This window comes from Papio anubis, chromosome 5 (genome assembly GCF_008728515.1).
Source record: "Papio anubis isolate 15944 chromosome 5, Panubis1.0, whole genome shotgun sequence".
Classification (NCBI taxonomy): Eukaryota; Metazoa; Chordata; class Mammalia; order Primates; family Cercopithecidae; genus Papio; species Papio anubis.
Genome location: NC_044980.1, coordinates 88,781,383 through 88,805,754, shown reverse-complemented (window position 1 = coordinate 88,805,754; position 24,372 = coordinate 88,781,383). Strand labels below are relative to the sequence as shown.

Here is a 24,372-nt window from a genome sequence, read left to right as displayed (position 1 = left end):
TAAACAAACTTCTTTTTTGCAAGACTTGTTAAGGGGGAGGGAGTGTGGAATTTATAGCATTTTCTAAACTTGTGACCTTGACTCTATTTTTAAAAAATAGTATTCCTTAAAATTTTAATAGGAAATAATATTTGTTAACCCTGTTGCAACTGGGAAATGCTGGATTACATGGTTTCCCCATGCCACATTAGAAATTTCAGTGTGTATTCACACTCTGGCAGCCTGGCAATGTGGGGAAATATGGACTGTGTTGATTCCTGCTCCTCTGCTTACTTGCTCTCTTGCTGTCATTCATTTAGTCATCAAATACTGATTCAAGGTATGCTAGTGGACAAAGCAGCCACTGCCCTGCCCTCATAGAGCTTATAGCCTAACACAAAGCAACAGCAAACATTAGGCGTTTGTTCATAAAACCTTTCCCACAAAGACTTACAGGCAGGAAAATTAGGTATTAATCAAATCACAGAACCTCCCAAATGCTAAGTGAAGACTTTACCCTTTGAGCATATCCCATTAAAAGCCTCAGTTTTCTCATCTGTGAAAGGGGACGATACCTGCCTTTTCAGGTTATTGTGAGACCTAATGAGATAGTATGTATGCAGCTCTTAGCACAGTGTCCCCCACATAATTGGTGCATAAGTATCCAGCTGACGTTGATCTAGCTGTCTCTAATTTAAGAAAAATACAGAAACCCCAATCTAAATCTATCTCTAAAACTCTAATTATAACTTAAGTTTTTCTTATCATTAGGCAGTGTCCCCTTAATGCTGAGTTCCTTAGTAGTGTAACAGTTTGATATTTGCAATTGGTTTTGTACAGATAGTAAAGAAACATACCAGCCAATAAAGGTTTCAGGTTGAGAGCATTCATCTTTTTTCCCTTACTGGAGGTGGGAGGGAATGAAAACACACAGGCCTTCGGACCAGGCCTGGGGAGCCCAGCATGGACAGAATTACTACTCAGTAAAGCTCCTGCCCCAGTGAGCTGTTTTCACCCCAGACCACAGCTTATAGGAGCTGCTTTTACCCACCCATTATTTCTAGTTGTTAGTCTTGTTCCTAATTCAGTTGTCCACGTTGTATGTCATTACAAATTCTTCCCCTTCTTTAACCAGAGGGCATAGAGTTGGGGCTTGGTGTGTCCTAAACAAGCTAAAAGATTCCACCTGTAAAATCATAAAATGAGAGTCTCACACAGTTTCATGCTACTTTTTGTCCCTTCAGCAAGGAATGGTTACTGGGATTGTCAGTGACCAGGCATGTCTGGATAGCTTCACACATACACATAATACCTAGTTCACCTCAGCCCACACATGTTCTAGAAGTAGCCACTTGCCAAGTGTCAGTGTTCAGTCTAAACAGCAAATGGGTTAACCACATGAACAGCACTGGCCCATGTGAGAATGGTGTGAAGGCCTCCTTTGTACCATTTTCCGTTTCTCTAACTCACATGTGTAGTCTCAGCACTGCAGAGGAGAGATTTGTTTGTGCCCTCTGAGATTGGTTGGCTGGTTGGTTCCTAGTTTTGTTTTATGAATCCTAAAACTTGTTGTGGCCTGTAAAAAAAAAAAAGAATATCACTAATGGATGTCTCATGACGTTGACCTCCCCGCCTCTTTGTGACTTCTGAACGTGTGAAATTACTAACATAATGCTCAGCCAAGAATGTGTTCTTAGAGAGGTCTGACAGGTATTTCTGACATTTCACCATGTTCACTGTATTATAGTTTGCTTTTCAGAAATGGCATATATTTATTTAAGATAGAAGTTATCAAGTCTGTGGTTACAGTTTGTGTTACTAGTTATTATCTTTCTGTAGCGAAATCACCAAAATACATGCATAATACGTATTATTTCCAAGAAATGATTTTATTTAAATGATTTCTAATTCAAATTTTAGGCCATTTATTTAAAATGCTTTCTGTTTGCATGCCTTCTTAAAGATTGAAATAAAGTGGCCTTTATTATTATTTCCTCTAGAAATGAAGAGGTACCTAAATCAGAATTGTGGAAACTGAGATGCTCATATTGTAACCCACAAATGTGTAACAATGTCATTTCCACTGGACTTTAGGGAAAAGAGTGCAAATTCGGAGAGCACCTCAAGCTGTTTCAGATACAGTTCCTGAGAGGAAAAGGTCAACCCCCATGAACCCTGCAAATACAATTCGAAAGACACACAGCAGCAGCAGCGTCTCTCAGAGGCCATACAGGGACAGGGTGATTCACTTACTGGCCCTGAAAGCCTACAAGAAACCCGAGCTACTTGCTAGACTCCAGAAAGATGGTGTCAATCAAAAAGACAAGAACTCTCTGGGAGCAATTCTGCAACAGGTGAGGACAGCTGGAGAAAGGTCCTTCCTGCTTACCTTCTTGTTAAAATGTTCATTTAAAAAAAGTTGTTGTCATTATTATCATTATTATTGAGATAGAGAAATTTTAGGATTATTTTGATCAGTGGCATGTGAAATACAACTCGTGAATATTACGTTAAATCATCTTATTTTAAGCACTTAATTAAAAACTAGTTGAAATGTGAGCATTGTCTTTATTTGGGACCAACAAATTTTGTTCTCAAATTCCATTAAGAAGAAAGTAAGAAGTGTTTGTTATCTGTTTTTAGTCCTGAATACACTAAAGTATTGCCTTAATTTGTATTGGTTATTGTCGGTGAAATTGTGCAATGTATTCTGTTGGCCTTTGATTGGTATAAGACAGAACATTTTTGCCTAGTAAATAGTTTAAAATGTATCTTGCCCCACATACTTGGTGCTGCCCTTATTACTCTGTCTTTTTCTGCCACTGAGTGTACCAAGATCAGTCGCTTGTCTGCATAAAAGCATATGAAATTGTAATGTGTTAGCAGTGATCCCGTGCCTTATCACAAGCTTACATGTAAAAAAGTGGGCCATTGTTTTTTAAAGTCAGTGGTTTGGTAGACTGTAACCTCCTATATATTTTTTCTTCCTTCCTTCTATCCATCTGTCATAAATGTTTATGAGCATTCAGATCCACCATAAAGGGTGGTCCATCTTTTTTATTTTTTCTAAAGAAATAACATTTCCAAAGAAGTTATTCTGAATTTCATCATTTAAAAAAAAAAAAAAAAAAAACCTACAGGCTTTGATCTATTATTCAAAGAGTAACACTTTCAAGTATTTTTTTCAATCCATTATCTCTTACGTTCACAACATAATACTAAATGTTATGAAAGGGTAAAACCATTGTCTCCAATTCAGGTTAATCAGTCCCAAGGTATCTCAATCAATCTTAAGGATCTTTATTAAGTCCTTTAGCACTTTTTGGAAATCATTTAAATCCATATGTAACATAGCAGTTTTACGAGCTCAAAAGAAAGGAGAGAATAAATGAGAATGAGGGTGTGTGTGTTCAGTTTGATATTTGGAGAAGCAGTGAGAGTCAGGTTACAAATCACAAAACATTTGGTAACTGCATCTCCCGAACGGTTGTGAATTACCTCGGTTTGATAATGGAGAGGGCAAAATGACTGCAGAGGCAATTCACACATAGACTACTATTGATACATGGCAGTAGTTATGTGATTATATGTATACATATAGATATCTATATAGGTGTATGTGTGTGTGTATGTATATATCTGAAAGTGTAGATATTTACCCCCAAGCAAGTGAGGTATGAGAGTTACTAGTGTTGATCATTTGATAGAATCTAGAGCATCATCTCATCCTGGTAACATATTAGAATCCCCTTGGGTAGCTTTTAGAACATGCCAGTGCCTGAACTCCACCTGAGACCAACAAAAGCCAAGTATCTGAAGGTGGGGCCTAGGCACTCATATTGTATATGGCCCTAATGATTCTAATATATGAGCTGAAACCACTAGCCTAGTGAAAACACAGATAGAAAGGCTAACAACGTCTACCACTTTTTGAGCATATACTATGTGCCAGGCACAGTGCTAGGCATTTCACGTGCACGATCTAATTTAAACTCACAAGGAAGATATCAGGCATTTCAGAACTTTGACATAAACTGATTATACCTAAATTCCCTTTCCTGAACATTGCTAGCAGCTAACAAGAAAAATAACATGACTTTGCTCTAATAAAACTGACCAAAAGTAGGCACCAGAGAAAAAGAAAAAGAGCAGCAAGATACACAAATCATCCCAAAATTGGTTATTCTGTCCCAGACAAACTAGTTGGGAAACAAGTTACCTAAAATAATCAGGCTTTGCCTGTGCCAGTAGAGATAATTTGCTTACCTGTTACTAACACAGTAGTTTGTAGAACCCTGTGGACATTATTAATTCATCAAAGTAATAGGTTTTTAAAATAAACTAAGATGTTGGCTCCCAGTAAAATTTGTACCTAAATTTAAAAGTGCTTAACATCCACCAGGAAATTTGTTTATTGCTGTTTATTATTAAACTGGTTATGTATTAATAAAACCTTTTTTTCTTAGAATGACTTTTTATGAAAAAACTAGATTTTAACAATCAGAAACTAGATAAAGTTGAATAATGTTTCCAGCTTGACATTTGGATATTTGGTTCAAGCTCAACATTCATTCATTCAATTCAACTTATTAAGTATCTACAGTGTACCAGACACTGTTTTAAATGCTGGAATCCCAAAGTGACCCCAATAGAAATCCTGTCCTCATGGAGCTTATTCATGAGACAATTTCAGGACCAGTGAGGAGTTGAAAGGAGCTGGGGAAGGGATCATCTACTTTAAGTGGAGAGATCAAGGAACCTTTTCTCAGATGGCCATATTTTAACTGAAATGCTGTGTGAAAGACAAGAAGATGAGTCAGCACTTGTAGGTGGGCTCAAGACAGAGAAGGCCAGAGCAGATGGAAGAGGGAGGCAGAGGTTAAATCCCAGAGAATATTTTTAGGCCATGGTCAAGAAGCTTAGGTTTTATTTTGAGTAAGATGGGAACTCATTATAGTTTTAAACAAAGATATGATGTCATCTGATTTATAAGTTTAATAAGATCACTCAGACTTCCATGGCAAGAATGGCTTGGAGGGGCAGGAGTAGAGGAGAGAGACTACTTAAAGAGCCTAATATTTTGTAGTAAGGCTCTCTAATGGTTGGGTGTAGGGAGACAATGAGGGGAAGAACGGAATCTGTGATTATAGCTAGGTTTTTGACTGAGCAACTGAATGGATATTGTGCCATTGACTGAAATGGGGAGGGATAGAAAAGAAGTAGGTTTAAGGGGGAGAAGAGGATCAGGAATTCTGTCTTACATAGACTCCATTTGGAAGATGTCTATCCAAGATGTCTATATCCAAGTGGAGATAGATGTCTATAGATAGTTATATGTAAGAGTGTTGTTGTCAGAGGATAGTTGGGGCTAGAGTTATAAATTTAGAAATTAGCAGTATATATATCGGGTATTGAAAGTCTTCAAACTTAATGAAATCATCTTAGGAGGAAATGAAGAGAATGAGGAAAACAGAGCAGAAAACAGGCACTGAGCACTTCAGCATTTCAACATATAGAGGATTGAGAAACAGACTTAAAAAACAAAGGTCCTAGGCCAGGCACCGTGGCTCACCCCTGTAATCCCAGCACTCTAGGAGGCCGAGGTGGGCAGATCACGAAGTCGGGAATTTGAGACCAGCCTGGCCAACATGGTGAAATACATGATGAAACTCTGTCTCTACTAAAAATACAAAAATTAGCTGGGCATGATGGTGGGCGCCTGTAATCCCAGCTACTTAGGAGGCTGAGGCAGGAGAATTGCCTGAACCCGGGAGGCAGAGGTTGCAGTGAGCTGAGATCATGCCACTGCACTCCAGCCTGGGTGACAGAGCAAGACTCTTGTCTCGGGGGAAAAAAAAAAAAAAGGGTTCTAAGAGAGGAGGAAACCAGGAGAATGTGCTACTACAAAAACCTAGAAAACCGATTGCTGTGGCGGTAGGGGTGTTAATATGTGTAGAGATGAGGGTAAAAGAAAATGGAAGCATTGCCAGCGGGGCGTAGTGGCTCACACCTATAATCCCAGCACTTTAGGAGGCCAAGGGAGGATTGCTTGAGCCTAGGAGTTTGAGACCAGCCTACACAATATGGTGAAACCCCATCTCTACAAAAAATACAAAATACAAAAACTAGCCAGGCGTAGCGGTGTCCACCTGTAGTCCCAGCTACTCGGGAGGCTGAGGTGGGATTATTACCTGAACCCAAGAAGTCAAGGCTGCAGTAAGCCATGTTCCTGCCACTGGACTCCAGCCTGGGTGAAAGAGTGAGACCTTGTCTCAAAAAATAAAAAAGAGAAGAAAGAAAAAGAAAATTGATGGATTGTGTTTATTCCACCTCAAGAAATCTGATTGTATCCTATATTAACTTATTTGCAAATTTGAATTTTAGGATAAATCTATTTTCTCCTTTATAGCAACATTAATGTTAGAATAGTATTCAGCTAAGCTGTGAGAAGCATAAACTATCATATTTGATAGTACTTTTAAAAGATACAGAAAGAATGATCTATTCCAGTAGGAAGTGATAAGCAAGAGTAATTTTCTCCTAGCCTTAAAAATTACTTTTGTTTGGTTTGACACATGAACCCATATGTTTGTGTAGTTAGTTAATGGCTAAGCCCCGACACTCTAGGAATTGCAGTTAAGGGATGAGAAAAGATTACACTTTGGAATAAACTGGCTGACTAATAACAGTAATTTGGGGGTTCTCTAGGCATATGTTTTCATTTATTGGTTTGGGGAATTTCAAAGACTTTGAGTAAGTGGTTCTTCAGGAGAACTGGCAGATATAAGGAGCAAGTGTGGTTATCCAAAGACAGACAAGGTTATCAGAATTGATACTATTTATGAAGACAGTGTTTTGTTGATGATTGAAAGGAAAGTTTATAACCCAACATTTGGTCACTGTTTGGTTTCTACTTAATACAAGTGATCAAGGATTTTTATTGTGACTCAAGAGTAATGGACTCAATGCCCAGAAGTAAATAAGGATGTTGGTAATACAGTAGTCCTTATCTATGGTTTCGCTTTCTGGGGTTTCAGTTACCTATGGTCAACCATGATCCAAAAATATTAAAAGTAAAATTTCAGAAGTAAATATTTTGTTACTTTTAAGTTGCGCACTGTTCTGAGAAACGTGATGAGACCTCACATTGTCCTGCTCTGTCCTGCCCAGAATGTGAATCATCCCTTTGTTCAGCTTTACACTGTAGATGCTACCCACTCATTAGTCACTTAGTAGCCATCTTGGGCCATTATTAAGTACAGTAAGGGTTACCTGGACACATGCACTGCAATACTATGGCAGTGGATCTGATAACCCTCTGTATGTCCCGCAGTAGTCGCTAGCCATCTCTGTTTTCAAATCAACTGTTGTAATATCACAGTGCTTGTGTTCAAGTAATCCTTGTTTTACTTAGTAATGGCCCCAAAGCACAAGAGTAGTGTTGCCAGCATGTTGGCATAATTGCTCTATTTTATTAATAGTTATTGTTGTTAATCTCTTACTGTGCCTAATTTATAAATTAAACTATCAGGTATGTATATATAAGAAAAAAACAGTATATATAGGGTTCATTACCATCGGAGTTCTAAGGCATCCACTGGAGGTGTTGGAATGTATCCTTTGAAGATAAGGAGGGGACTACTGTACAATTGTTTTGGATTCCTTTGACAAAAATAATTGATTTTTTTTAAATCTTCACTTTTTTCCTAATATGCTCTTATTATTTGATTAGAAATATTAAAAATACAATGGCCATTCAGGGAAAAAAACATTAAGCCATGTATATAAAGCTTTAATTCCCAAAATGAAATTAATGGCATTTATTGAGATCTGGCATGTAATACAAAACTAGCAGTCCCTTTGGGGCCAATTAATGTAATTATTTTCAGTGTAAATCCTAAAGGTTGCCTGTTTTAGGTTAGGAGATGATAGTAAAAATACCTAATGCTCTGTTTTTATACCTCATACTAGGTAGCCAATCTGAATCCTAAGGACCTCTCATATACCTTAAAGGATTATGTTTTTAAAGAGCTTCAGAGAGACTGGCCTGGATACAATGAAATAGACAGACGGTCATTGGAGTCAGTGCTCTCTAGGTGAATTCTTTTTTTTCTTGCTTTTAAAAAAAATGTTTCTTTAAAAATTATGGAAATAAGTAATTATTTTAGTCATTGTTATTTCAGTGTTAAGGTGTGAAAGAGAAGCAAGGCAAGCTTTCCATCATGAACATTTTTAAATCATCTCCGTAACACGTAACATGTGTGTCTTTTACAGAAAACTAAATCCATCTCAGAATGCTGCAGGCACCAGCCGTTCAGAATCTCCTGTGTGTTCTAGTAGAGATGCTGTATCTTCTCCTCAGGTATTTCATAAACTTATACAATTATAGACCTAACATAGACATTAGGGGCCTCTAATCAGGTCCTCTGATGTATAAGTGAGGGAAATGAGACCCAGAGAAGCTGGACAGCTTGCTTGCCCAAAGCCAGCTGGTTATGGCTGAGCTTAGCCTAGAATTTAGGTCTTGGCTTCCAGCCCAGAACTCTCTCCACTACACAGCACTGCTTGTCCGAGTACTTAATGTCTACCTTGCTTTCCATTTTTAAAGTTTACGTTTTGTTGTAAGATTATCTACTTTCCAATTTGGTCACTAACTAGAAGACTTACCCAGTCCCATACAATTATCAGATTATATGGAAAATTGAAGATATTTAATTTTGTCTGTCAACATGTTCCAGAAGAATGTTTTTGGGGGAAATTGGATTTACAATCAACAAATAAACAAAAATGATGGCATGTTTCCATGTTTTCTTTTCCACTGGATCCTTATTAGAGTACTCCCAATCAGATTCTTCTCCAGTTTAGAGTTTTCCCCAAGAAATTCAGCTCATCCTAGAAAAAGGTGAGAGGTCCTAGGCAGTACTACAGTGAAGCCTGCCTGCTTCTCAGCTGACTGGCCAGGCTCAGAACTCTCTCAGTGTTCTGGGTGCTTTTAACAGACAGTGGGACAGATCTCCCCACCCCAGTACTGCTGACACAGTGTCCTCCCTCTCTCTCTCCGGACCCTACTCCCAAGAATTAGTGAGAAGCCCACAGATGTGTGGAGAACACTAAGCATGCCCTGGGCAAACGGCCGTTCACAGATCAAAAAAATATTAGAAACTTATTTTGAGGAACAGAGGGAGAACAAAAAAGAAAAAGGAAAAAAAGCAGGTCTGTCCTTGCATATATACAATGTCTGTGGAAGTCTCACTTTTAATGCCAACTATTATGAAACTGCTTCTACTCTGATCAGATTATTTGCTGGGTGCCAAATAAACGGTGTTAAATTGAAAACAAAATAATGAGTTGATTAACCATTATTTTCTTTCAAGCCAGAATACAAGCCACAGCATTATATTTAAGCATAAATGTGAATTTATATTTTGTAGTTTTCAACTATCTAAATTTCCTTTTTAACTTAAATACTATTATTGTTGTTGACAGATTAGGCTACTATTACCTTGATTGTTTTAAAAAAATACTTCCACCTAATTTTAATGGACCAATTATTAAGACTTATCTTCCAATCTGGTAAAGAGATATGTAAGGGTTAAAAAAATTAAATAGCATTTCAACAGTAATAGAGATAATTAGAGAAACTCTTCTGAAAGTGCTGGTCGTTCCCACTCTAAGACAGGTAGAATGATAAATGACAGCCAAAATATTCTTAACTGGAACATTTTAGCCCATTAAAGATTAAAATAAGTGCAGGCTATTGCCCTTTACCTAGCTGTGTTAGTTCTCACAGAGTCAAATGGTACAAATTGCTTTCTCCTCTCATTTAATATAACTAGGTCAACCATGGCCAGCAATGGAGGGTGACTGCCTCTGTTTAATACTCTCCTGAGTGGTATAATCCACATAAATCAGCATAGTCTCTCTTGGAACTTAGGATAAAGCTGTATGATTAGAAAGAATTCAGTAAGCACTTCAAGAAATATTTGCCAGATTCTGGTTTTTGACATTAAACATGAAAATTTATTTCACATTTGGTTTTGTGTTGTTGTTGTTCTGGTTTAGTTTTTGTTTGTTTTTGTTTTTGCTTAAGCATGAAGAAAGGTTAACACAACCCTGGTAATATTAAGTATTAATATTAAGTAAGGTTACTTAGTTGTTTAACCAGCCATGCATGTATTGAATTTATTTAATTTTAGTGCAAACTGGCTCACTTTTTTCCTTTTCCCTCCCCTAGAAACGGCTTTTGGATTCAGAGTTTATTGATCCTTTAATGAATAAAAAAGCCCGAATATCTCACCTGACGAACAGAGTACCACCAACACTAAATGGTCATTTGAATCCCACCAGTGAAAAATCTGCTGCAGGCCTCTCGCTGCCCCCTGCAGCTGCTGCCATTCCCACCCCTCCACCGCTGCCTTCAACCCACCTGCCCGTCTCACATCCTCCTCAGATTGTAAATTCTAACTCCAATTCCCCTAGCACTCCAGAAGGCCGGGGGACTCAAGACCTACCTGTTGACAGTTTTAGTCAAAACGATAGTATCTATGAGGACCAGCAAGACAAATATACCTCTAGGACTTCTCTGGAAACCCTACCCCCTGGTTCAGTTCTACTAAAGTGTCCAAAGCCTATGGAAGAAAACCATTCAATGTCTCACAAAAAGTCCAAAAAGAAGTCTAAAAAACATAAGGAAAAGGACCAAATAAAAAAGCACGACATTGAGACTATTGAGGAAAAGGAGGAAGATCTTAAGAGAGAAGAGGAAATTGCCAAGCTAAATAACTCCAGTCCAAATTCCAGTGGAGGTATTTTACCTTTGTAAAAGTACTGACTACATGTTAGATGAACCAGAAGTGCATGCTATCATGAGTTTGAAATTATACAGTTTATAATTAGTAATTTATTTAGCAAATGACGTTTCATTTAATTATTAATCTTAGTGTTGTGCTTTTGAGCAGGGTTTTTTTTTTTTTTTTTTTTTTCATTTTACAGCAGTTGTTTTCCATCTCTTTTTGGCCAAATATTAAACATGGTTTTTATATTAATAAGAATGGCATTTAAAAATGACTGTCATACTTGAGACTCCTTTTTGGAAGGTGGACCTTTAACATTCTTTTCCATCTCTGTTATGATATTGCGCAGCCTCAACATGACCTATTATATGCCATTCTTGAACTGATTTAACCAGACACAGTTTGCAATAAGAATATTCATTTCCTTCTTTCTCAATGAAACAGGGTCACCCTTGCTTTAATTAACATTAGCGCAGGGGAAATGTCAACTTTTTAATAAATCAGGCCAAGATAAAATTTCATTTGCAGATCCATAACATCATCTTTATTTAGAGTGAAGACACTTTGTCTTTTGCAAGGCTGTTCTGGTGTTCGCTTAATAGATCTTACGGTTTAGGGGTTCCCCCCCCCAATTTTGAGAGTCCTGTTTTAGTGAACTAACATCAATTGTTATTTGTAAAATTAACCGTTTCAAGCTTTAGGAGCTTAAATGCTAAATACCTAGCGATCCAAAGAAACTTAAAGCTTTACCTCTAAATAAAGCTAATTCATGAAAAGCTTGCTTGCCTAAGATGTACTGAGTGTTAAAAACTGACAGAATTAGATTTTTCTTATTTAAAAAATATGTCCTCTAAAACTTAATGCCTTGCATGCCATCACATAGAAGATCCAAGTTCACCATTTGGCATTGCTGCCAGTTTTAAACCCAGAATAACTAAGGCAAAATTCCATAGGAAAATATGGCTTTGGAAAAATTACTTTAATGAGTAGAGTTATAAGGAGTGTTGTCTTTCTGTATTTTGCTCATGATTCTGAAAGTCTGTAATCCTTAGATTTAGTTGATCATCTTTGCCATATGAGAGAAGCTCTATTTTCTTTTAGTGTTACTTCCAAAGAAGCCGCTGTAGAATATGATATGATATGTGCTTTTCTTGATCTAGATTGGATACATTTCATGTCAAAGCATTTCTGTTTAAATATTTCAATCAATATAATACTATGTAATGGCACAAAAGGTAGGTGTAAGCTTTTTCCCTCAACACTCTTGTAGTTGAATTTGTCAGGTCAGGAATAGAAATGAAGAAGTAGAACTCTATGTTCAGAGTTCATAAGCCACTGGGTAAACTCCACTCTCCACACTTTCCACCCTCAGGTGGTGCTTCTGAGTCAAAGGCTAGAGACAGGAAAACTGGATTTCAGTATGTTGAGATCTACATCAGAGTTTCAAGTGTTCTCAGAGTTGGAGACCTGGAGAAGCACATTTAGTCTCTTTGAATTCTTTACTGAGGATATAGTAACTTTCAGAACCAGTTGGGATAATTACAAATTTAGGAAAGCTCCAGATCCACATCTCCTGCATTTTTTGGAATTTATCTGGTGTCTGTGGCTGAAGGGAAGCCAGGTGACCTGCACTTAATGCCTTTCTCTTTAAGACTCAGGCTATTGTAAAAGCATATTCTTTTACCCAAGCATGAATCAAATATATTTATAGGGGAGCAGCATGCACTCAGAGTCTATGTATTTGTATTTGTTTAGGGTACTTTGTCCTTTAGAATACTAAACCGAGAAATTATCTAACATTCACTTTTATATGTTTTGCCGGTGGGCATGATTAGGGTTCGAGTTATCAGTTTAACCCTACTTTGAATGATAAAAAATTACCCTAATAAAGAATGATAAAAAATTACCCTAATAAAAAGAATATCCTCTGGACATGGTGCATTTAAGCAAATGGAATACTGAGGGATTTACATACTTTCACTGTGTAGCCATAATGTTTAGCACTTTTTTTGTCCTTAAAAAAAAGAAAAATCTGTTTAGTGTTATGAGTGCTAGAGATTACAGGAATATAAATCAACATTCAATAATACCTTATTTTAAATTACTTTGAACCAATGGGAAAACTTTCTACCCAATTCCAGTGTCTGCATACAAAAAAGGGAGGCAATAAAAATACAGTGACCAAAGCAGTCTGCTACCTGACTCTATTGTCTCATCCGCCTTGTTTGAATCCCATGAAAAGTAGATGTTGATGTAAAATTTGTATCTCCCATTGTCTGGCTGCATCTGCCACCACAGTCTTTGAATTGCTGGGCAGATGCCACAACTGTTGTTGAAAGAATAGAAGATTGACCTTGGGTTAAGATGGAATTCCTTTATTGTGCAGACACTGCAGTAGCCAGGGTGCTTTAAATGCCTGGCGTCGGTTCTGCTGGCGCTGGTCATAGGGCCTCTATTGTTTGTGTTCAATTGTATTCCTTGCTCACTGTTGCTTATTGAGATGGAAGAATAGAATTTGAGGAAAAGTGTTCCAGATGTTTCTAATCTATTTTAGAATTACAGGCATTTGATAACCTTCCTGGTTGATGAATGCTCTGATTTTGTTTTTTTTCTTTGTAGGAGTTAAAGAGGATTGCACTGCCTCCATGGAACCTTCAGCAATTGAACTCCCAGATTATTTGATGTAAGTTCATATGTCTGCCAATGGAGAGAGCGACTTAATTTTAGAAACTTTGCAAGTTCTTTTCCCATAATTTGCAAATCAGAAAAGTAAGAAGTTCCAGAAATAGAGTCCTGGAGCCACCTCTGCAATTGAAAGGCTGCCATTTAGCCTGCCCGTCCCAAATCTACCCTTGTCTGCATGAGCAGGTTGTGCCTCCCTCCGCTCTGAGTTGTGTTCATTGGCCTTTAACTATAGAGAAGCCTGTCCTTTGTTCCGGGGCCTGGCTAAGCATTTGATTATGAAAGATTTTAGGGATCTGACTCTTCAAAGCTGACAGTCTATCAATGCCCAGTCATTCACTTGGGTTCCCCAAAGGGATGGTTTATTGCTGACAAAGTGCTTGAACCTCTGCACATAATAATACAAAGTGTTAAGATAGACTGATTTTTATTTAAGTAAAGTTCTGCCCTCAATTTAATTTTTAGAGGAGAGAAGAGTAAAATCTGATCATTTCAATTTAGTAATGGTTATAATGTTTTCTTGTTGTGACAAGTTGCTAAATGCTGAGCTGGGGACATTTTTGTAACTGGTTATCACAGAAATTATAACTTGGACACATAATTCTAGCTTTTTTACAGAATAAAAGGTTTCTGTAAGAAGAAAATAATTAAGTTGCAGGAGCCTGGAAAAATGGAGAGGGAAAGAGCAAACAAATCGGACTTTGGATAGCTTTGAACAAATGTGCAAAACAGCTAGAATGAGAAGGGAAAATGGAATCTGGGCTGTCTGAACACTTTTCTTCTATTAGTAGCATCTCATGGTGGACAATGTTAAACTATGTTGTTTAGCCCTTTTCATTTCCAGAGTAAAGATCATTTTAGATTTAAAATGTGTTACTTCTGCTTAACAGTAGTGTGAAAGCTATACTTATTGGGGAATGATACAGTATGAAACCATAATGCTGGTTATCATCTCTTAACTAACAGGAACTTGAGAAACCTTGCTGAGTACCCTCTCATCTGAGGTAGTGTATGTAATGGTTTTAGAGTTCTGTAGGAGGGCCTTGAAAGGCAGCTATGACCTACCACTTAGTTGGCCCAGGAAGGGTCCGTTGTCTGCAGCCAGGCTTCCAGGACAGCCTCTGGCTCTGCTGCCAAGAGGGTTCACCTCTTTAACTGCAAACCACTTCTCCTTAGAAGTCTTTAAATGTCAACCCCCTTGAATAACAACTGCCAATGCAGTGCTCTTGTTCTTTTTTGATGGATTTTGAATTATTTTTTATAATAGTGACATATACTTATTATATACAACAAAATCATGTGGGGAAACTAAAAAATAATGCTAAACTTTTCCCCATGGATTCAAGACTGTTGTGTTTTGCCAGGTTCATTAGTTAATCCCTCCTTTTTTTGTTTATGAGACAGAATTTCGCTCTTGTTGCCCAGGCTGGAGTGCAATGGTGCGACCTCAGCTCACTGCAACCTCCACCTCCAGGGTTCAAGTGGAGCCTCCCAAGTTGCTGGGATTACAGGTGCCCACTACCATGCCCGGGTAATTTTTTGTATTTTTAGTAGAGATGAGGTTTCACCATGTTGGCCAGGCTAGTCTCAAACTCCTGACCTCAGGTGATCCACCCACCTCAAGCCTCACAAAGTGCTGGGATTACAGGCGTGAGCCTGGCCTTAATTCCATATTTAAAAGGTTTTTTTTTTTTTCAGGTTACTTATCTAAGGATGGTTCCTGAATCTGCCTCAGTGCATTTCTGTATGTTTGTCATGTTTCTAGTACTATGTGATTGTTTGCTTAATTTATTTAAATAAACACAATTTATGTGTAGCAAATTTTCTAAAAATAGTTAAAAAGCATGGATTTTCAGAAAAATTACCAAAACTACAGAACTTAAGTTGCCTCATAAGAAAACTAAAGGGATATACTATAAAACCTAAATGATCGAGGCTAGGCGCGATGGCTCACGCCTGTAATCCCAGCACTTCGGGAGGTCGAGGCAGGCAGTCATGAGGTCAGGAGATTGAGACCATCCTGGCTAACATGGTGAAACCCCGTCTCGACTGAAAATACAAAAAATTAGCCGGGCATGGTGGCGGGCACCTGTGGTCTCAGCTACTCGGGAGGCTGAGGCAGGAGAATGGCATGAACCCGGGAGGCGGAGCTTGCAGTGAGCCAAGATGCAGTGAGCCGAGATGGCGCCACTGCACTCCAGCCTGGGCGACAGAGCAAGACTCCATCTCAAAAAAATAAATAAAAATAAATAAATAAAACCTAAATGATCAACCTTTGAATAATTCATACTTAACCAAAATATTTCTAATTTTTATGTAATAAGACTACTTTTACTTGTAGTTAAGCTGTCAAAACTTATTAAAATTTTTTCCATCACCACATAAAGAGCCAACTGTAGAACTACAACAATTTTTCGTAAAAGTAGGGAAACTTTTTTCTTAAAAATGCCAGTGTAACCAAATAATTTCTTCTATAATAGCAACACAGTTGTTGACCACACAATTGTGGTCACTGAATAATTTCCCTAAGGAAATTATTAAATAAAATACTGAAGGTGTGATTTTGAGAAAGCACGATAAATATATAACAAATTAAGTCTGAGTTTCAAGATCAGTTTAGCTGTGTTGCTAATATATGCTTATCCCCAGGGACCTCTTTTTACCCCGGGGCTCCCTCTGGTGTACAGTCAATACAGCCCGTGCCCAGGAAGGACTGCTTCACTGCTTGGCTGGCAGTGTGCCTTTTATAGCTAAGACACCAGAAGGGCAGCTTTACATCAGCGGACTATCACTGTTTCAATTACACTTAGAAAATTAAACCTCTACACTAACTCAGCATGAATAAAAATATTAATGAGGACACTAAGTTTGCTCACTGCATCACTTTTCTCACATTTCCTGCTAAGCATCTGTGATACTAGCAATTTAAATGAACTGATGGGCTTATATAAGACCATTTGGAGAGGACTGAACTCCAAGATTTTATGGCAGTGAAGAATATATGTGTATCCCCAAGGGGCATCCTGAAGCTGCTACCACCTGCCTGAAATTGCTTTGAAATCTCAATTTTTATTTCAAAAACTCAAGGGAATTTTGCATTAATGACAGGAACACAGAGTGCAGAGAACCAGGCCAGATCCTTATGTGATCCCAGTTCCCAGATCTACAAATAAGTAATACTGTAATAGGCCAGGCACAGTGGCTCATACCTGTAATCCTAGCACTTTGGGAGGCTGAGGTGGGTGGATCACTTGGGGTGAGGGGTTCAAGACCAGACTGGGCAACATGACAAAACCCTGTCTCTACTAAAAATACAAAACTTAGCAGGTGTGGTGGCATGCACCTGTAATCCCAGCTACTCAGGAGGCTGAGGCATGAGAATTGGTTGAGCCCAGGAGGTAGAGGTTGCAGTGAGCTGAGATGGCACCACTGCCCTCCAGCCTGGGCGACAGAGCAAGACTCCATCTCAAAAAAAAAAAAAAAAAAAAGTAATACTGTAATGCTAAGTTTAATAATAAAATGCTGTTTTAATTTATTTATTATTGAATAAACCGATGCTCTAGGAAAATGGTCTTCTCTTACCAGTTAAGAGTAATTCACATCCCAAAGTAAAACACAGATTTATGGCATTTTATTAAGAAAGTAAGTTAGACTAATAGTACAACACTGGCTTCTGTTCAACATAGTATGACATTTAAATGTTTGAAAAGAACTAGAGAAATATGCCTTTTTTTGGTCTAACCCTCATTTTACAGAATGGTTGGTAATTTCCCTTTCGTACTTTATATATTTGCTTGGTCAGAAATATGAGGAAAGGGACAGAGGAAGCAAGCCTGAGGCACCTTGTTGAAGATGTCTGCTGGCAGCATGTCTGAAAGGCCAAGCAACAGACTGCCTCTCATAAAGCAGTAGGTCCAGAGAGAGCTTTGACTTTCAGCACTCAGTGACTGCATGACATTCTCCTGGTTTCACATTACCCATTGAGTCCTTCTGTCTCTCTGTGACTTGTAACAGATGGGTTAGCTTCTACCATTAGTGTGGTAGTGAATTATCTTGGATAGAGAAAGATTCAGGAGACTAGATCTGTGTAAATACGGTTTTCTTTTTACTTAGTTGCATTTTAGTTCCATTGCCACCATGTCTTTACCACATTTACTCTCCTTCATTGAAGCTCTCAAACTCTGTGTAATAATTTTACCTGAAGATGTTTGGAGGAGTGACCTAGCAGCCAACCAGTGGCAGAGTGGCATTAAACATTAGTGACACATGCATGGATCTAATCTCTAAATATTTGGTTTAAATCTCAGACTTGTGTAATCATGTTTATTGGATAGCTACTCTCCATTTGTCTTTTTTTCTTATTAGAAAATATATCGCTATTGTCTCCTATGAGCAACGCCAGAATTATAAGGATGACTTCAATGCAGAGTATGATGAGTACAGAGCTTTGCATGCCAGGATGGAGACTGTAGCTAGAAGATTTATCAAACTAGATGCACAAAGAAAGCGCCTTTCTCCAGGCTCAAAAGAGTATCAGGTAAATGGATTTGTAACTAGATGGACTGACTTTCATATTTTACCTTCTTTCTTTCCCTGCCCTGCTCAACCTCAGCCGTCACAGTAGCCTTTAGAGTAAGTACTCTTGCAGACCAGCCTCACTGCTGCTTTAGGAAACTAAATATTTGAAATAGTTCTTGAAAATAAATTAACATAGTAAACCTGTATTTCTACCAGTGGAAAAAAACCTTGTGCCACTATAACATATCACATATTGAGAAAAATACCAAACACAACTAAATAGGAAAAAAAGTTGTATCTTGAGATTCAGCTAAACATTTGATTAATTACACTGCCAACTTAGACTACAGCTCAGAGGTCTGGTGCTATCCCAAAACAGTGCTATTTCAAGTATTTTTCTTTAAACCTCAGTCTGAGATAGAATAGGGAAGATATAGGAAATAAAGAGGGCTTAATACACAGATATTTGGGGTTTAAGTAAAGAAGTTTGGTGCTTCTAGCTACAAAGGCTGATCTTTGTTAACCAGTCTTACTCTGTTTTCACTTTCCTACTTGAAGTAGTAATATTACTACCACTGACAAAGAGCAGGAGATGCCTCACCTGTCTCCTGATTGTTTTTTGTAGTTCTTAGCAAAGGGATTGATAGAAATGAGTATTTCCCTCCCATGTGGGCTAAATAACTTTGTCACACTTCACGGACACAGATGGTATAGTGGTGCCTCTGTCCCAGCCCACTACCACTGTTCAGGCTGGAACCTGCGGGAGACAATGGATGAGTTTTCCCACAACAATGAACAGCCTGAGAGCATTTGTGTCCTAGAGATTCATTATATCTTCTACTAGAGGGCCTTAATCTTTTTCAATAAGCTGGTGAGAGTTATAGGAGACTGTGCCAGAAGAATCGGTGTTCAGAGGTGCAAGAGGTTGGTGATATGGTGGTTTGGGGTTTATTTTTTTCTATATAGTCATTTATCAATGTATATAATTATACTGAAACCAGAATGTAATTCCAAGGATTACTTGGTTAGGAGTGGTTAACGTTTGTGTGGCCTTGGGCAAGTTACTTAATGCCTTTTTGCCTTGAATTCCCCATCCATAAAATGGGATAATCATTGAGTTGTGAGGAATAAACATAAGTAAGCATGAGTAAAGTGCCTGAATCCATGCCTGGTACTTGTTACATATATTAGGCTATTATCCCCCCAGGCACCTGACCCCCCCACACCAACCCCCACAGAAAATCACTGTTACTGATTTCCAGTGTGTTCTTTCGGAAGTGTTTAGGTGTGTGGTATGTGCATGTGTGTACACATGGTATAAAATGTACGTACATTTATACACAAGTAATTTCAACATATATACCATATTTAACTGAATCTAAGGTTTCTTCATTTGTAAGATGTACCATTGTTTTATGTCCCAATAACTTAAATTATGATACATTATTATTTGTACTGGTTTCATTAAAATGGGGAGAAATGAGCATCTTGCAAGTAATGAAATTCTTAGAATACTATTCTGTTTTTCTTTTTTAAACAAATGGTATCAAGCTGTCCAATATTGTTCAGCACTTTCCTTTTTTCTCTAAACAATATAATGCATCTTAGAGAATATTTTTATATCGGTACATAAAGCACTTTCCCATGTTTTAATGGCCTCTTAGTATCCTTTGTATAGATTGACGGACATTTCAATTTTGTTTACTGTCTTTTGCTTTACAGACGGCGCTATAGTGAATAATCTTGTATATGCGTCATTCAGTGAGGGGCAAGTTTGTCCATAGGATAAGTAGAATTGCTGAGTCAATTTTGCATCGACTATTTTGATAGCTGTTGCCAAGTTGCCTTCCATAAAGATTGTTTCAAGTTATATTCCCACAGTCAACATTTCCTATACTCTTGCTAAATGCATGTTAGCTGTTTGTATTGCCACACACAAAAGAAGTTATTCTCTTCTGATTTCTAATATTTAATTTTATAGAATGTTCATGAAGAAGTCTTACAAGAATATCAGAAGATAAAGCAGGTAGGTATCGTCACTGTTGATTTTCTGACCTGTGGTTGAAAAACGTTGTAAATTCTGCAACCTCATTCCTCACTGTTTTGTTTTTGTTTTTGTTTTTGTTTTTTTTAATCACCTGCAGTCTAGTCCCAATTACCATGAAGAGAAATACAGATGTGAATATCTTCATAACAAGCTGGCTCACATCAAAAGGCTAATAGGTGAATTTGACCAACAGCAAGCAGAGTCATGGCCCTAGAACTCTGCTTGGACCAGAAGATGTGAATAAACTTAAGCTTATTTATTTAAAATTCCAAATGAGTTGCTCTAGATTCTAAAAAGGTGAAACTTTGGCTGTTGAAAGTTTCAGTATTAGTAAACTTGAGTTACTTTTTCTTTTCCATTTTACTTTGCTTCCCTGCATTTCGAAGCTGCTCTTTCTGGTCCTCCCCACCACCCCACCCCCAAGACTTGTGTTTGTTAATAGAAATAATTTTTTAGGTATTGGGGATCCATTGTCTATATTTCAAATCAGTTTTTTTTCCTCAAAAACTTGTGTTTGTTATTAGAAATGATTTTTTAGATATTGGGGATCCAGTGTCCACACTTAAAAGTTGTATGTGTTTTAAAAACAACAACAACAGTAATGTGCAAGGTGAAATGCTTTTGGATAAACGTAAGCCTATTTTCTGACCTTTCTTAATGCAAACTCTTTGCCTTAAATGGTAGAATATTTAGAAATTTGCACAAAATTTAAAAAAAATAAACATTGTCTTGGAGGGTTAAAAAATAGAAAGGTGTATGTGTATAGATTCACATACACATATGTATATACAGGCTGACTTGATCTAGAACATTAAATCCGCCCTGCAAGTTAACCCCCCATTGCAATGGTTGCCTTAAGGTGTTTGCTAGTTGTGTACATAGTGTGGTTAATCATTAGCTACACTGCTTCCCACTTGATTAGAGCAATGGGAAGCATATTGTGGCCTACCAGCATCTGGAAGTGTGTGCTCGATCTGTATGTGTGCAGAGGTGGTGTGGATGTGAGCGTGCATGAAGGAAAAAAAGCTGCTACTCCTAGTAGGCCAAACGCTCAGGTTAAACAACTGACGAGTGTTACTGTAGGGTGTTTTTTTGTTTTTGTTTTTGTTTTCTATCAAATTGCTAATTTTGTTGTGGAAGACAAAAGCATTTCCATTTCAACGAGTTTGTCAGCTTTATTAATGTTGGGCAAAAATTGATATGTCATGAAAATGAAACAGATCTATAGTTTTGGGACAAAATTATAAAATTAAATGTGTAGGTAACCTATTTATATACTGCTATAAAGTATTTTTTGAAGAGAGATATGCAAAGAAGCTATTACCTACATAAGATGTATATTTAAAGATTTTTTTTTTCATCCTGGTGCCAGGAATATAAAAAAGAGTGGATATATTTAACCATAACATACTGTGATTCATCAAACAGCACAAACTTTCATTTCATGGAGTTTATCTGTTGACGTTGATTTAAACTGTCACTTGTTTTATCATGTGGGAACATAAGTTATGTGGTCAAAAAATACAAGGATTTTGAACTAATGTTGATTCAAGTTGTATTGTCTTATTGTATTGTCTTTTCAAAGTGCTGCCAGTTGAAAAGGGAAGCATTATGTTTACAAATCTGTTTTGAAATGTTTGCCAAAATTTTGGTAGTGTCTTTAATAAAGATGTTTGTCTCCAGCATCCAGAAAAATAAATAACGTTGTTGTGTATCACTGTAAACCAGAAAAATGTTGGTTATCTAGAAAACTTGAGAGAGCATGTAGATTAACTTTTCTCTTTGGGGTTCTTCTAAAACATTAACTGGAAAGATTAGATAATATACTAAAATATACGGAAGTATACAGACTAAAGACTGAAACAAGACCCTTTTGCACTACCACTCTGTAACATTACCGCAGAAATTTTGTTTCTATGTAGCATAGACCTCCTAAGGAATTCTGTTTCTTTTAGCATTGAGATCCCTGGTGCTCTTTTTTTACCTCAGAATTGGTACAATCATTATTAAGCGTTAATTTATTTCAAACTTTTTAATTGAAAAAAGGAAAGGGAAGCTTAATTGGGGATAAATTCGGGCATCATATTATTATGATAGAGTCTCATGAGGGGTTTGTCTATAGGTAATGAACTCATTGGTGTTATTTCTTGGACATCTTGGCCTTTTAATCGAAGACTGTGTGCTGCTATTTGCTATCAGCAAGGTTTCTCAAAAGCAAAAGGTGCTTGGACCACTTGGATCACCTGAGTTAGAATCTCTAGGTATAGGGCCTAAGTATCTGCATTTTCACTGGTTTCCTGTAGGTGACTTTTGCAAGCTAAAGTATGAGAACCATTGACTTGGATGTAGCTCTAAACTTTTAGGTCTGTAAATCTTGAAATGTTGAACTGAAGGTCAACTGTTGGCTTTTTTTTTTTAATGTCCATCATGTAAGCAGGTGCAAATCACTTTTCCCCTTTGCATGATCTGAGGCACCTCCTCAGTTGTTTCACTGCCAACTCTTATTTCAGAACCTGTTTACACACAAGCCTTCCAGTTGGTGAATGGTTAGCCATTGGAGCTCCTACCCTGTACATCAGCACATCTGGTTTACAAGTTGGGTAACAATGAAAGCTGGAGATGCTAAATGGAAATCCAGCATTGCATACCCTTAGACCTGATCACATACCAGTAAAAGCCTTAATTTAGATGTTAGTTGTATGTGTTGGACAGATCCTCGCAAAAAGTGTGTCTATTAGTTGTAAATTTGAAAGTTATAAATCTCTGAATCTGCCATTATCCAAGTTTCATCCCTTTTGAAGATGAGGCATGAGCCTATTAAAATATTTATAATCATTTTCCATCTCCTACTGCAAGACCTTTAGATTCTTAAAAATGATTACTATAGGAATAGTGGCCACTTAATGTCAGTTACTCTGGTGGAAGAATTTTTTTTTTTCTTTTCTTTTTGGGAAGGATGGTGTAAAAAATAGCAAGATTAGAGAATGAGTTGTATAGTTTTTTCTATCACATTTCATCTAAAATGATTTGAAGGACTTTTGAAGATTTTTACCAACATCCTTAAATCAACTCCAGATTGAATGAACAACTGATTTAAAACAAACTAAGAGAACATTAACTAGATGTGGGCTTTTTAAAATATATAGGTATTGCATTTCCTACCTTGTTATTTATTCCACTTTGAATACTTTAGAGGGGTTAACTTTCAACTCTTTAAGTAGTAACGGATGTTTTATACTTGTTCTCACAAAATTGTTATGGTCAGTTTATATCATTGCTCCATGCATTGATTATAAAAATCCAGTATTAATTTTTTCTCTGATTGATCTTATAAGCTTTAGAGTTTTCTCTTATAAAGTGTTTCACCTTATTATGTAAAACAAATGCCTGCTTGCATATTGGAAGATGTTGAAATTAGTTTTAGACAAAAATGGTCCATCAGTTCAGACACTCTGCTTGGATGCCTTACCCTTTTCATTAGTGCATTCTTTGCTTCTGAAACTTGGCAGAAACTCGTTAGCCAGTCCACTGCCTTTCTGAAAATGTGTGGAGTCACGTATGCTTGGTATATGCCTTTACTACTTTTAAAGTTCTACAGTTTATTACTTGCCCAAGTATTACTAAATCCTTTTCTTACATGTACTGGATGGAGAAAAAATTATAGCCAGCACTTTGAGAGGAAAGTTTTCGGAAACGATATTAACTGGCACTACTAACTGAAGGCCACAGAAGATGCTATCAATGTTATTTGTAACCTGAAGATTGAACAAGGCTGTGAGGCTCATTTCAAACTATTTTGAGGTGTTAAATTATATATATGCTGTTTCTCAGCTGTTCCACGCAAACCGTGTTAGGACTCTCAAAGGTAAAATGTCACAGGGGCATTTCAGTTGTTACTGAGCTCAGCAGCTGTGGTGGCCCCTGTTCTACACCAATTTCAGTTCAATAAAAATGTTAACTTTGCAATTCTGGTATTTGTTTTTCCTTTGTCTCATTTCAAGCCTCTTTGTCCTAAAAACAAACCAAAAAAAGAGCCCATGACAAAGTATTCACAGAGATATTACTTGTTAGGGCTCTAGGAAGTGGGAGCAGGGAATTTGCTTCACGGAGCTGCCTTTTTGTAAGTGCAGGACATGCCCTCCAGGGGCAACTTCTACTAGGGGAACAATAATCATATTTACCATTTATTGAGGGTTTCCTCTTTGTTACACGTTTTTGCTGCATTATCCCATTTCTCCTCACCACCTGTTATCTCCATTTTACCGGTGGGTAAACTAAGTCATGAAGAAGTTAAGAAACTTGCCTATCACACAGCTAGTAAATGGCAGAGCCTGGGAAGTCTGACCGCAGCAT

General features: G+C 37.4%; 1 protein-coding gene across 1 annotated transcript in view; it reads left to right on the top strand.

The window, feature by feature from the left end:
* ELL2 (elongation factor for RNA polymerase II 2) overlaps positions 1-23,985 on the top strand; it is a 77,056-nt gene extending 53,071 nt beyond the window's left edge. Inside the window, exons 5-12 of the mRNA XM_003899938.4 lie at positions 2,074-2,333; positions 7,951-8,075; positions 8,254-8,341; positions 10,214-10,784; positions 13,392-13,455; positions 17,820-17,991; positions 19,954-19,998; positions 20,117-23,985. Coding sequence (XP_003899987.2) covers positions 2,074-2,333; positions 7,951-8,075; positions 8,254-8,341; positions 10,214-10,784; positions 13,392-13,455; positions 17,820-17,991; positions 19,954-19,998; positions 20,117-20,233 — 1,442 coding nt within the window. The 3' untranslated portion in view covers positions 20,234-23,985. The remainder of the gene's footprint in view (positions 1-2,073; positions 2,334-7,950; positions 8,076-8,253; positions 8,342-10,213; positions 10,785-13,391; positions 13,456-17,819; positions 17,992-19,953; positions 19,999-20,116) is intronic.
* The last annotated feature ends 387 nt before the right edge of the window (positions 23,986-24,372 follow it).